Source organism: Phascolarctos cinereus, unplaced genomic scaffold (assembly GCF_003287225.1).
Source record: "Phascolarctos cinereus isolate Bilbo 61053 unplaced genomic scaffold, phaCin_HiC Scaffold_9;HRSCAF=440, whole genome shotgun sequence".
Taxonomy (NCBI): Eukaryota; Metazoa; Chordata; class Mammalia; order Diprotodontia; family Phascolarctidae; genus Phascolarctos; species Phascolarctos cinereus.
This window is the reverse complement of record NW_027556402.1, coordinates 220,094,657-220,108,764: the sequence shown is the minus strand read 5'-3', so window position 1 is coordinate 220,108,764 and position 14,108 is coordinate 220,094,657. Positions and strand designations below refer to the sequence as shown.

General features: G+C 38.0%; 1 protein-coding gene across 2 annotated transcripts in view; it reads right to left on the bottom strand.

Annotated features, from left to right (window-relative positions):
• Window positions 1-14,108, bottom strand: part of NELL1 (neural EGFL like 1) — an 876,262-nt gene that overhangs the window by 437,988 nt on the left and 424,166 nt on the right. For both annotated transcript variants that reach the window (XM_021002019.1, XM_021002018.2), the window contains exon 13: window positions 4,596-4,721. In XM_021002019.1, the coding sequence (XP_020857678.1) occupies window positions 4,596-4,721 (126 nt within the window). The remainder of the gene's footprint in view (window positions 1-4,595; window positions 4,722-14,108) is intronic.

Genomic DNA, 14,108 nt, shown 5'->3' with positions numbered 1-14,108 from the left:
TATTCCATTTCAATCTGAACCAGGTAAAGATTTCATGGGTGGGGAAGAAGGAGAGAGGTTCTACCAACCTTTTCCCTCAAGCCTCCCTCACTCCATCATTATTGAGCCCTTTCATCACTGGGCTATTTCAAGAGGAAGCTTCCTGAAAAGCGGATTCTACACACTTAGGAGTTGGAAAGGGATTTCAGAAGTGACTGCCACTTCTTCCAAACTTGATGGCTACCTAGTTCCTGCCTACTTCTCTTAATGTCAATTCAACTGAGATTTTATGAATGGCTCATTGGTAAAACTGAAAATGGTATCGGCAGGCAATTTACATTGTTTCACAGAAATTGCATCAGGGCAACCTTTAGTGCACACATCACTAACAACATTAAAACTCTTCACTTGACTTCTGTCAGTTTCCATTCTTTCTTCCAGTATAATATATACAAAGGAGGGGGAGAGTTTAAGTATTCTTTGGCCTCTAAAAAGTTAATACTTCCTGCATAGATTACATTTCATAAATTTCAGGTGCCAAGCCATCAAGACACCTAGTAATTGGCCTTCTCTCTTACCCCACACATCTTCCAGTTCCCATCTCTGTGACTTCACACAGGCTCATAGTTTGGGTTTTGCTAGCTCAGAGTGTAAATAGCAGCTGTTTCTCGTGTGGCCAGAATTCTGAGTGTCTTCCTCTCCCAAAATGATTCTTTTATGAAGGCAAACTAGGCCATCTTTTGCTTCAGTTCTTACCTAGGCTTTAATTACTGAATGGGCTTTGCCTCAGACAAACTCAGAGCTGGGAAAGACTTTAGTTTAAAAAGGTCCAAGTCTCCCATTGCCTCCTGGGCCATCATCAGTCATCCTGACCTATGTCTTACCACTGGAACCTGATGACTCTGGAGGAGAGTGAGGCTGATGATTTGCACAGCCGTGCCTCACTTAAATCCAATTCACTTGCAAGTCAAGACACCACCCTCCTGATGTCATTGGTCCTCTTGGAGAACAAAGGACAAATAGCAATGACTTTACACAGGTTGAATATTTCTAGGAAATCTTTAGAGACACTTCTATATATCTTAAGTGACTCTAATTTGCATCTCAGTCTAAGACTGAGAATCCAGCCAGTTTATTCTTTACTTTAAGTAGACCATTCTGCAGACCACAGACCTCAGGCCTCACCTTCCCAGCTGGGCTCTGCTGTGGCCCTTCCCATCCAATGCTCTGTGATGTACAGGCAGAACTGTGTCTGCAGCAGAGAACCCCTCCACACCCCCCCACACACACACAAACAAACAAACACAATGCCTCTGCTGCTGCTTCTTGGAGCTGAGCCTGGGCCAGGGACCCTGACTCCCAGAGAGTCCAATTCCTGTAATGTGAATTTGCATAAAGCAAGAACTGTAGGCAAATGCCCTATGGCAACATACTGCCCATTTTCCCCCTTGTTTTATATTTCTTACCTGAAAAGCCAAAATAAAGATTAAATAGGTAGAAGGGGCTGCAGACCAGCTCCTAGATCCAAAATAAATCTGCCAAGCCATGGTACAAAGACCTCCTCACCCAAAATGGACCAAAGAGAAGGTTTCTCATTGAAATATTTGGATTGAAGTCCTCAGGGTAGTGGCAGTAACCACTAAGTAATGGATTTTGTTCAGGATCTAGAGAACTCTGAGCTAAATTAGTAAAGAATGTCAATGGTGAGATACTGAATATAAGGAGGTACAAAAAGGACAGCACTACTAGATGTCTGTTGGTTCAGAGAAACAATTACCTGGGCAAAAATATGATCTGTGACCCTCAGGTAAAAGCATCTAAAAAGGAGGTTCTATGGGGTTTTCATTAGCTTCCTGCTCAAGCCAAAGAAGATTCCTTATAAACCACATGCCCAGAGGTCCACCAGCTCAATTTCCAGTCAATCTACTAGGGAGCAAACGACTCAAATTGCCCTGGATTTGTTCTGTAGCATCTTGTCTCACATTAACCCCAGCTGGTGGTGTGGAGGTATGAGGGTTGGAGTTGCTCAAGATCCACTAGCATTCTGGCCCATGAAAAAGTCATACAAAATATGTAACATAGTCTACTGAAATCTCTCATTAAACTATTCTGAAGAAATGTGTGATCTAAAAAGTTACCTTATTGTGTTAGATATTTATTACAAGATACGCTATAGTAAATCCAACACACTTTGTGACAACATTGAGAAGGAGCCCTTTTTGCAAAGAATACTCATGGCTCAGTACAGAGAGCAATAGATTTGTAGTCGAAGACTCAGGTTCAAATCTTGCCTCTGATATTTACTATCTATGTGATCTTGGAGAAATCATTTCACTTGTTTGGGCCTTAGGATTCTTACCTCTATAAAGAAGGTTTAGACTAGAAGGACTTTAAGGACTGAATCTATAACCTAAATCTAATCATCAGTCTGGGGCTGCTAGGTGGCACAATGGATAGTGCACTGAGCTTACAATCAGGAAGACTCAGCTTTCTAAGTTCAAATCCAGCCTCAGACATTTACTAGCTGCGTGACCCTAAGCAAGTGACTTAACCATGTGTGCCTCAGTTTCTCATCTGTAAAATGAGCTAGAGAAGGAAATGGCGAACCATTCCAGAAACTTTGCCAAGAAAACCCTAAATGGGGTTACAAAGAGTCTGACATCACTGAAACAACCGAACAACAGTAACAATGATCAGTCTATAAAATCTCCAAAGACCCAGAGGCATTCCAGGCTGCAAGTGGCCTAGCTTTTCATCAGATTTTGGAGATCTTAGTCCTTATTTTGGATCTCTAGATAGATTCTAGATTCTCAAGGATCTCCTGATCTAGCTGACTTCTTGATAGCAAGGAGAATCATTACACTCACTTGTTTCAGTCTGACCTGGAGTGGAGACTCAAGCTTCATGGGGATATTATGGTTTACAGTTTAGAACAAGATCATATTCACCTAAGTAGTCACCTATTGTTTGGAGTGTGTTTATCTGAAGGTATTATACAGACTCAAAAGACACTGACATTACCCAGATGCCCAAGTCCCACCGACAGTATATTTTTTCACACAAATCTGATATTCTACTTCCCAGGCATATTAATTATAAAGTGAAGAAGAAAGGAAGAAATCATAACAATACTCGTATATACATTTACTATGACCTTTCAGAAACCTTGATTAATTATAGGAATTCTTACCCAACCCCCCCATCCTCATTCATTTGCTAAAGGACAGTGAATAAATCCAATTACACAACAATCAGTTACAAAGTCACACAGCATTTCTCTTTCCTAATAAAGGAAATTCTTCCTTTGGAAAGTCCATGCATTCTTTAAATCATTGCTCAGAGTAAAAAAAGACAAAACACTTTACTATAAGAATTACAATAGAAAATTCTTATGTGAAGATTCCGTGTAGTTATGCCAATACTTTTATTGCAATGAAAGACACACAGACTCAGGAAATGAGTGAAAAGGGATTAAAAGTTTGTATTTCTGCTTTGCTTGCAAGTTCCGGTCAGTCTATCAATAAGCATTTGTTAAATAGGAACCAGATTCCAGTCACTGTGCCTAGTGCTAGGGATGAAATGAATGGAAAATAAAGTTTGACATTTGGACACTGAGATTAGCATACTACTGGAATGCAGAAGTTACTTAACGAATGCCTGTTAAGTTGACTTGAGCTTCTCCGGTCTACGGAAAAGACATCACTTCGGCTACCCTGACTCCCTGATCTTGGCTTTCTTCACAGAATTGAAAATAAGTCACTCAGTCCTTTCAGTTGTGTCCAATGCTTTGTGATCCCATTTGGGGTTTTCTTGGCAGAAATACTGGAGTGGTTTGCCATTTCTTTCTCCAGTTCATTTTACAGGTGAGGAAACTGAGGCAAACAAGGTTAAGTGACTCGCCCAGAGTCACACAGCTAGTAAGGGTCCTAGGTCAGATTTGAACTCAGGAAGATGCATTTTTCTGACTTCAGGGCCCACACTCTGTGCACTATGGTGCCACCTAGCTGCCTTGAAAATAAATAGTGCCTTCGGATAAGAGGTACCAAAGAATCACAAGCAGCTAACTTGTAGCGGCAGCCACAGATCATTACAATCTGAAGTCAACATTGGCAGTTTAGAGGGAGATGGAAAAACCAAGAACTAATGGGCTGTGTTTACTAATCCTTTCACTTCACTCCTTTGCTGTTCTCCACCCTCCATGATAACTAACTTTTTGTTTCCTATTATTTCATATTTTTTAAAAAAGAAAAAAAAAACTGAATTGTTATAAAATAAACTCAAATTTATCTATGACAATAAAACAATCCAGCATCTTAAACCTGCAGTCCATCTGCAGGCACCGATGGCGACTGTTGCAAAACAACAATCGTAACTGAAAAAATCAAGATAAAGAAGTAAACATCGGTTTATTTTCATATAAATTACAAAGACAAGGAAGAAATTCAGGAAGGGAAGTATTCACGTAAATACGGGAATTTGTACACCAGGAGAGTTTGATAGAATGAATCAAGCAGATGATAATATAGTGGGGACTCAATGATAAATGTAGATATAAAATTGGCCAGACATAATAACACCACCACCGTAGCATCATTCTATCACTGTTTAAGACTCACCTGTACATGAGAAATCATCCACACGGATATATCCTGGGATACAGTCACAGCGATACGATCCCGGCAGGTTCACACACACCGTGTTAGCATGGCAATAATGCATCTTAGCGGCACACTCATCAATATCTAAAGAAGAGAAGAACCAGAAAGAGACCTATCAGTGAAGCATCCCAATGCCCAGTCAAAAGCACAATAATTTTGGGATGAAACAGAAGACAAGGACCCTTTAAAGCAATCAAAATTGTTCTGACATGTTAAGAGAAAAAGCTTAACTGTGAAACAGCACATGAATGGGACTGATTCTCAAACCAAAAAAAAAATTACTTTTAGAAAAGTGTGACTCAAGACATAACTGCTAACAACCTAGGAAATAGGGAGGCAGAGTCTTGCTTCTACATCTTCCCTCTTAAAATAGAGAATTCTTTAAAAACCCAAAGCCAAGGAGAGTTGTGTCCATGGTTTTGATATATGCTAATTAATATTTATCATATGTCCACCATCTAAAGCATACTTTTGCCTAGAAAGATCAAGGGAATAGGTACAACTGTTTTTGTCTTTCTTACTAAGATATGTTTTAATCTATATACTGCAAAATGCTGTCACAGACGGGTTCATTTTGCCCACAACAGACTGCTGATATAGCAGCTGTAGCAGGCATGCCCACAGACATGATGCAAATTACTACAGTTATCCAGCAATCCCATAACACATCCTGTGGGATATTATAATGGGATGTTCCAGCACAATTCAGTTTTATTAATGGGGGAGGGGAGAACTATTTTTGTCCCTCTCTCTGCTTTCATGATAAGAACTGAATTAACTAGTAATTGGAAGTAAGTTGAAATATAGTCTGGTTGTAGTCATATAAGGAATATGCTGTTGAAAATTAGATTGTGTCTACTCTAGTAGTAGGACAGCTAGGTGGAGCGTCAGTCCTGAAGTCAGGAAGACCTGAGTTCAAATCTGGCCTCAGACACTTACTAGCTGTGTGACCCTGAGCAAGTCACTTAACTTTGTTTGCCTCAGTTTTCTCATCTGTAAAATGAGCTGGAGAACAAAATGGCAAAGCACTTTATTACCTTTACCAAGAAAACCCCAAAATGGGATCATGAGGAGTCAGACATGACTGAAATGACTGAACAATAATAATAACTCTAGTTGTCACTTTGAAAAACATATGCTTTGCAAAGGAGATAATGGAATAAATTAATTAGTTGACTACGTACTTCTAAAGATCATCATTGTGACACTTCCTAAAACCCTTAGACTTGGTTGCTGAATGTTAAAATAGGCAGAGTATGTATTCGGGAAACTCCTTTCTTTCACTAAAAGGAAGCATTTTTTTTTAAAACACAATTAAAAAAAATCATAGAGTAGGAAAAAAGAAGGGGCAAAGGAAAATAAAGAAGAAAGCAAATAAAAGAAAGAAAAGGAAAGGGAAGAAGTAGAGGAGGAGGTAAAGAAGCAATTACATTAGTTTCCTTCTAACAAGGTCTTCAAAGAGAGACACGTAGTTAGTTAACTTCCCAGAAACCTGATTTTATTTATGTAACATCCAAACAATGGAGACACATTGGTGACCTTATTTGAAAGAATGGCAGAGCAAGTTGTGATGTATGATTACAACAGAACACTACTGTGCTATAAAAAAAGATAAGCTCGTTAATTTTCAAAAACATCGATAGATTTGCACTAAATAATGAACAAAATGATAAGAAATAAGAGATCATTGTATACAGTAACAATACTGTTTTAAGAACAACTTTGAGCAACTAAGTCATTTTGACTATTATGAATGCCCAAATTAACTACAAAGGACCTATGAAGGAAGATGGTATCTGCATCCAGAGAAATAATAGATAAACAGAAGCATATATAGAATGATCTTACATATTGATATGTATATATAGAGATATGTATAACATACATATATAGATATTTGTAAACACATGTATCTCTACAGTGAGGGGAAGGCAAAGAAAAAAAGAAAATTACACGATAACTTTATTGTGTATTAAAAAGGAATAGTAGATTGTACGTAATAGATTTACAGTTTCATGCGCAATCATCTTTTTTTAAAATTCTACAATGTTATAGGTATCCTTGTTTTATCTCATAAATTAAAAATAAAATAAATATTTTTTAGAGAGAAAGAATTGACCAGTCTCAGGGTCATGTTAACAATGGCCTTTGAACAGCTATATTTGGTGCCCAACAAAAAAGTCCCAAAACATTCCTTCAGGCACATAGGTAGGAATTAGTTCTTGATAGTTTCTTATAAGGGGAGAAAAAAAAGTAATCTACGGAGCTTCAGGTAAGATTTGAACATCAATCTGAACTTCTTGCTCCTAAATGAAATTTATAAACATCGACAAATATTTAGCTAGTTTCATGAGTCAGTGGAGACAAACAAAATTTATAACCTGATGGTTCCCCTTGGGCTGGTGAACCCCTCCACCATTAGATGTCTATAGACTGACTTTATTGTCTGCAGACCCCTCAAGTTAAGAAGAGAGAAGTTCATCCCTAGTAGGCTGGTTACCAAATGATAACTTCTTTGGCCTTGATAGGTCATGAAATAAAGAAAAGTTATAATTGCGATAATAAGTAACATATTTTAAGATTTACAAAGCCCTTTACATACATCTTTTCTTTGAATCCTCATAAAAATCCTCAGAGGTAGATAGTAGATGTCTTATTATGTACATCTGACAGATGAGAAAATTGAGTCAGTGAATTTAGGTGATTTGTCTATGGTCACATATTGATAAATATCAGAGGTAAGATCAAAGCATGTCTCTTCAATTCCAGCACTGTTTTCAGCACAATGGACTGACACTTAAAAAAAAGGCATTATATTACATTTTAATACCTTTTCTTACAACAACCCTATGAAGATGGGTTGTGTAAGTATCAATAATTCAGTCAAAATTTATGAAGTTCTTACTATGTTCCAGGTATTGTACTAAACACTAGGGACAAAAAGAGAAGTAGAAACATGGTCCCTCCTGTCCAACCAACATTAAAATCAGAGAGAGAGAATGTGAAAAAATTGTTCAGACAAGATATATACAATGCAAATGCAAGGGAACCTCAGTGGGTAAGAATCTGAGTTGAAGGAATTCAATTATTGTACTAATTAAAATATTCTCCACTGTACCATGCTAGCTAGTATCACGATACTCTGCCCTAGTCAGATCACCTCTGACGTGATCTTCAAAGCCTAGGAAGGCAGCATAGCATAGCAGATTGAATAGCAGATTTGAAGTCATGAAGACCTAGGCTTTCTATGCACTATGTCAGAAGTGTCAAACAGGCAGCCAAGGGGCCTCGTGGTCCATAACCATTTATGAAGCTCCTACTATGTTCCAGGCATTGTGCTGAGCTCTGGGGATACAACAAATGGCAAAAGATAGTCCCTGATCTCAAGGAATTCACAGTAATGGGGGAAACAACCTGCAAACCACTAGACCACTACATACAAACACGGTATGTAAAATTCACCATGGGATTATTTTAAATTAGTTTCTTTGGTGCATTTAATAAGATTTCAACTTGAAAATTTCACGTATACTGCTACATTTCAAGACCTACTAAACCTAGCAGTTATTCCTCAGTAACATAATGCCTACTTTGCTCCTGTTAGTCAGCTGCCTACAACTGGGAGAGACTTCCCTTTGCGTGAAGCCTTAGGATCACAAGAAAGAAAGCACTTTAACGACCATCTGAATCACTGAATTTCAGAGTTGAGAGGGGCGGCAGTAGGCATTTACCCTCTGACCTACACCTGAAAGAAACCCCTCCATTAACAAACCCAAGAGATAGTCATCCACTGGGTCAATCAACCACTCTGCTCATTTCATTTTCTCATTATTAGAAAATTTCCCAGACGCTAAGACTTAATTTATATCTTGGATACTACCACCCACTGGTCCCAATTCTGTCCTCTAGAATGAAACAGAACATACCTAATTCACTTTCTACACAAGAGCTTTTAGCAAACTTGAAGAGAGCTAGCCTATTTTAATCTCATGTCTTGTGTTCAGTGCAAATATCAACAGTCCCCATAAGACATGGACTCCCACCTTTCACTGTTTTCATAGTCCTTTTCTGTATAATCTCCAGCTTATCAAAGTCCTTCCTAAACTGTGGCAGCCAGAAGTAAAAGTGATACATCATGTATGATCTAACCAGGGCAGAATATCGAGATACTAGCACCTTCATATTCCTGGAAACTGTTTTGTCTGCCATATCGCATTATTGTTTCATATTGAACTTGGGTTCTATAAACATCTCTAGTTTGTTTGTTTGTTTTCTTTTTGTTTTTTGTTTTGTTTTGTTTTGTTTTTTTCAGACAAACTGCTGCTTAATCATGGCTTCTCCATCTTGCATTTGCAAAGTGAAGAATTTTTTAACAGATATATGAAACTTGACATCTTAGGCCTGTCAAGATTTTTTTGGGTCCTAACTCTGTTAAGCCCCCTCACTTTATAACTAAGGAAATGGAAACCCACAGGATAATGTCTTCCCCTTTCCATAAATAAGTAGCAAGAAAAAGAGCTGAGATTTCACTCCAGGTCTTCTGACTGCAAAATTGATTCTATTTAGACTACTTTATTCTGTCTCATTCTGATACCTATAGATATTGTCATTTTTAAGGGGAGAGGAACCTAGAGTTTTGGGCCAGAAACTTCTGGCATAATGTCCCATACAATTTGTTAAATGAAATAATAACAACTTCACAGAAGTATAGATATTTTAAGTGTCTTATGTACCATAGGACTCCACTGTCATTTCTGGTATCTGTTGCCACTCATTTACTTTGACGTCATTTTTGATGTCACCTACAGCTCATTAAGGAAAATGAGAGCTAGAGCTAGCATGGCACCCAATAGCCCCAAAGACTGAGTTGGGGCATCCAGGAAAAGAGTGAAACAAAAGGATGACCTCAAATGTTGAACTCTGTCAATGCCACTCTTTGAGCCACTTGCATAGGTCTTCCCTTTATTGAGTCTCCTCCTGAACCTTAATTAAGTTAAAGCCCTTTCACATAGTCATTGACTCATGAAAGAACTCCCCATGCACCAAATGTCCAGTGTGATATCTGGTGTTCTTGATCCATGGCTTCATATATGTAAGTCTCATGCTTCCATTTTACTACTTACAGCAAACTCCCACCCTTTCATCTGAAATACACTGATTCCAGCAGAAAAAAAATATAATCCCTATCCCCACCCACTAGACCCTATGCCTTAGAGAGAGCTAGAGAGTTTTGAATAGGATAGGACATGGGGTCAAGTTTGTAGGCTATTATTTAAAGAGAATTTCAAAGCTAACATAAAATGATTTTCATTCAGTAGAAGCATAAGGCCCTCATAAACCTATAGGAAGGAAAGCATTGTATAACTTTATGTAGGGGATGGGAGGAATGCCAGGTTTCTTACAATAAACTCATTGCTTTGCCCCTTCACAAAGGGCAAGAGAATAAAGTTGGATTTTATTGATAAAGTTGTATAACCATAACACAAACTCCTCTCCACATTTTCCTGGAAGTTAGACAATAGGTTCTAAAACCAGGGTCAATTGATTTCCATCCCCCTCTCCAGGGGTACAAGGAAAGATTTCTAGGATCCTACGAACTTAGATGAGAAACAATTACATCTTAATTTTCAGTAACCTCTAAGTGAAATTTCGCATTTCCTTCAATTATTTAAAAATACCATTCTGAGAAAGGGTTCATAGGCATCACTGGATGCCAAAGGGGGCCCTGACATAATGAAAGGTTAACAACCCTTTTCTAGACCATTCTATAACTCCTGGAAATGAAGAGAGATGAGTTGGCTCTGTGTGATCATGGTCAAGTCAATTAACCTTTCTGGGCCTCAGTTTCTTCATCTATAAAATGTGGGTAATGAAATAAATGATTTTGAAGGTCCCTTTTGACTTGAAATCTATATTTCTTTGACTTATTTAAAAATGAAGAACCCCTTCAGGCCTGCCTCAGAGAAGGTTTAATCTTTAGCTAGTTGGCAGCAGCTGCCAGTAAGGTCATCAACATGGATGGCCACTTCTGAACTGCGCACACTTGACAACTCATAACCAGTCTGAATCCATAGGCTCATTTCCCACTGGCCACCATACAGCTGTTCAAAGGCCTTGGCCTGGCCAGATTTGAAGGAGTGACTCATCTGTAACAAGCTTATTTGATTCTGAACCATGTAAGCCATCTCCTTGTTCAGTGGGATTTGGAGGCCCTTGGAAAAAAATACATATACATACATATATTTTGTTTTTCAAAAAGCAGATGTGGGGAAGGATGAGAAATTCCAGGGAGAATTTGCTACATTTGTTTATCAAATCAGTATCCTTCTAAGTCACCTGGGAGACCACGGAGGCACATCAGTGCTACATTGCTGACTGCCCCTTTTTAATAGGTTTTCCACTTGGTGGCTTCAGCAATTCTGTTTTTGCATAACTAACTATTTTCTGGCATAGATCCAGGCAGAAGAGTGCCTCCAAATAAAGCATATATGTTTACTAATATATCAGAAAATTAGCCTGACACAATTCCCCTTTGCACAGTTTCATCACTTGGCTATCAGAGATAATAACCAAAGCACGGACAACTGGATGTGGATGGGACAAAATTGGCAAATGGGGGACCTTGGAATAACTAGAAGGAAGAAAGTGAAGAACTGGCAATAAATTCAACTTCTAAATGGGAATATCATTAACTGGGCAATTGCTAAAAATTAATATAAATTATCTTGAAAGTCCTTGCTGAAAGTTCCTTCCTTGAAAATAGTTTCAATAAAACTTTTGAGAGAGTTTCAGAAATATATTGGATTATATTAAGAATCACAATAGAATTAACAGTTTAAATGGAGGATTTCTTGACAAAATAATCTTGAGAATAACTTTGAACTGAGATATTAAAATTAAAACCTACAACCCAAATAACATGTTGTCAATCTTAGGCCACCTAGGGGAAAGTCAAAGTGGATGTTGGAATTTTCATAAATGAGAAAACTAAGGCTTGAAGAAAAAAAGTAAGTTGATAAGATTTAAAGAAGAAAACTACCAATAATGTTATAATGGAAGAGGGGGTTTATATCCCTAGATTTGCCCTCAATAATGATGCCATTCTATTCTGAACATTGAGACTTTCCCAAATGGTGGTATTTCCTTTCCTAAAACTAATGCATAAAATTAAGATATTTATTCTAAACATATCAGGAAAAATCTTGAATTTTAGCTTTAGTCTACTCAGGGCAGATGCACCCAGCCACCCTTTAAAGTTCCAGGAAAGGCTCAAAATTTTTGTTCCACTCATCCATCTCTGTCTTCTGGGTAACCACCCTCCCTCCATATATTGATGTGGAATTGATTCCCTCAAGATTGTTAGATCCATGTCCCAGGAAGAAGGATTTCATCCAAAATTTAGAAAGGATAGCTTGTTTCTCAACAAAAGATTACTTCTTCTTGCATATCTGAGGTACAGAGACTGGCCCAGTGATCTCACTTATATAGGGAATTCTAAGATGGGGGTTAAAAAACACCCTCTAACAATGGGGATTGGCACCTTCTCTTCAACTTGGAGTCTTAAAGGGATGTCTAAGAACTGAGGTTAAATGATTTGCTTAGTGTCATAGGGTCAAAATTTGGAGAATTTGTGAACCTAGGTGGGTTTCCCCCTAAATTTGAGGCTAATCCTTTATCCATTATGCCCTAGTGCCTCTCACATATGAAAATGAAAGACATTTTTCTTCAAGGAATTTCCAGCATCACGTAGGAGTTGTTTTACCAGCATTGCTGATGGCCACTCTACCAACTATTAGGCAGTATGACCATAGACAAGTCACTTAAGATCTCTAAAACTATAGGAGAAATAGTCTTCTATGACTTAATGGAAGTAGGGAAGGAGGGGACCAGAATGTTCCCTGTTAATGTCTGTCTTATCAATTCTACAAATAAGGCAGGGCTGTCATATAGCTGTGAATCTCGGAGAAATACAATCTTAGGAGGATTGTAATTGCTGCAGATTCTGAAGGCTAGGGGTGATGTAAATATACTGTGTTGTACTAATCAATATTAACTAGCATAGGGGACATATTATAAAAGACATCATTTGTCTTAAACAAATAAGTGGTCATACACACAGAGAAAATGAAAAATAGCAGACAGCTCAAGTGTTGCAAGAGTAACCAGAATTTTTAAAAAACAATAGAAATTCTAATCCAGATTCTCTAGGAAAGATTTACGGAAGGACATGGATATAACTCATGCACAATGAGGAGGCACTGCCTTGTGATCCACACCACTGAAGAGAGTACTTACATCATTCTCATCAATGAAATCACCAATCTATCAAATAACCAAATATTCTTAGTTTTGCCCCCAAATACTATAATATCAACAGGCTTATGATCACAGGATCTTGGATCTAAAGCTGACAGCAACCTTCATGGTCGTTTTATCCAATAGTCCTATTAAGGACAATGAGGTTTAGAGAAGCCAAGTGACTTTGCCCAAGGCACTGGAATCTCAAAATTAGAAGGGAATTAACAGCAATGTATTTCAAAGCATATTACAATAGAATACCCACCATAATATGTCAGATGTATATAATATTGAGCTTTGGACTGAAGACCTTTAATGAAGGAGAACTCATCATCTCTCCAGACAGTTTCACTCTATTTTGGACTAGCTGTAACTATTAGAAAGTTTTCCCCCTTCTTCTTTGTCCTGAAATCAAGCCCAAATTTGCTTCTTTGTAATTTCAACCCATTGTTCTTCATTCTAACTTCTTAGGCAAAATAAGACTAATCTTTCTTTTATAGGACAGCCATTCAAATATTTAAACACATCTCTCATAATCCCCTTGAGTCCTCTTTTCTCCAATTCCATCGACTGATTTCTTGTATGACCTAGATTCAAGGCCATTCACCATACTGGCTGTCTAGCTTTATAATACACAGTCTAGCTTATCTCACATAGACAGAGACAGGATTTGAACTCAGATCCCTGGACTCCTGATCCAGCATTCTTCCCACTACACCAAGTACTTCTGAGTATATTAATTCATTTGGCACTTTTAAGGTCTGTGGCATTCCAGGGATCTTCCCTACCTGAGTCATGTAATTTTCTTGAGTCCAGAGCTCCCTCCAATAGGTATCTCTACTGTGTTTCTATCAAAGAAAGCCATAAGCTTAGAGATAGTACCTTTTAAAAGTAAGGCAAATATATTCAATGCATTTCAATATGTATCTTTAGGCAAACATTGACCATCATGAAGGCATGAGGTAGAGTGAGAAAAAGTTGATGTGAGCAGGGGCCAGTGCTGAAATACAATGACTTTTCTATCTGTGTCTGATTTTTCCACATTATCCGTGATCCAATTTTTTTTTCTGTTTCACACTCATTATCATCCATAGCATCTTCTCCCGTATGGCCTCCTTCTGTAATACAGCCTAGCTTTATGCCCTATATTGCTTCTCTGACCTTTATAAATCA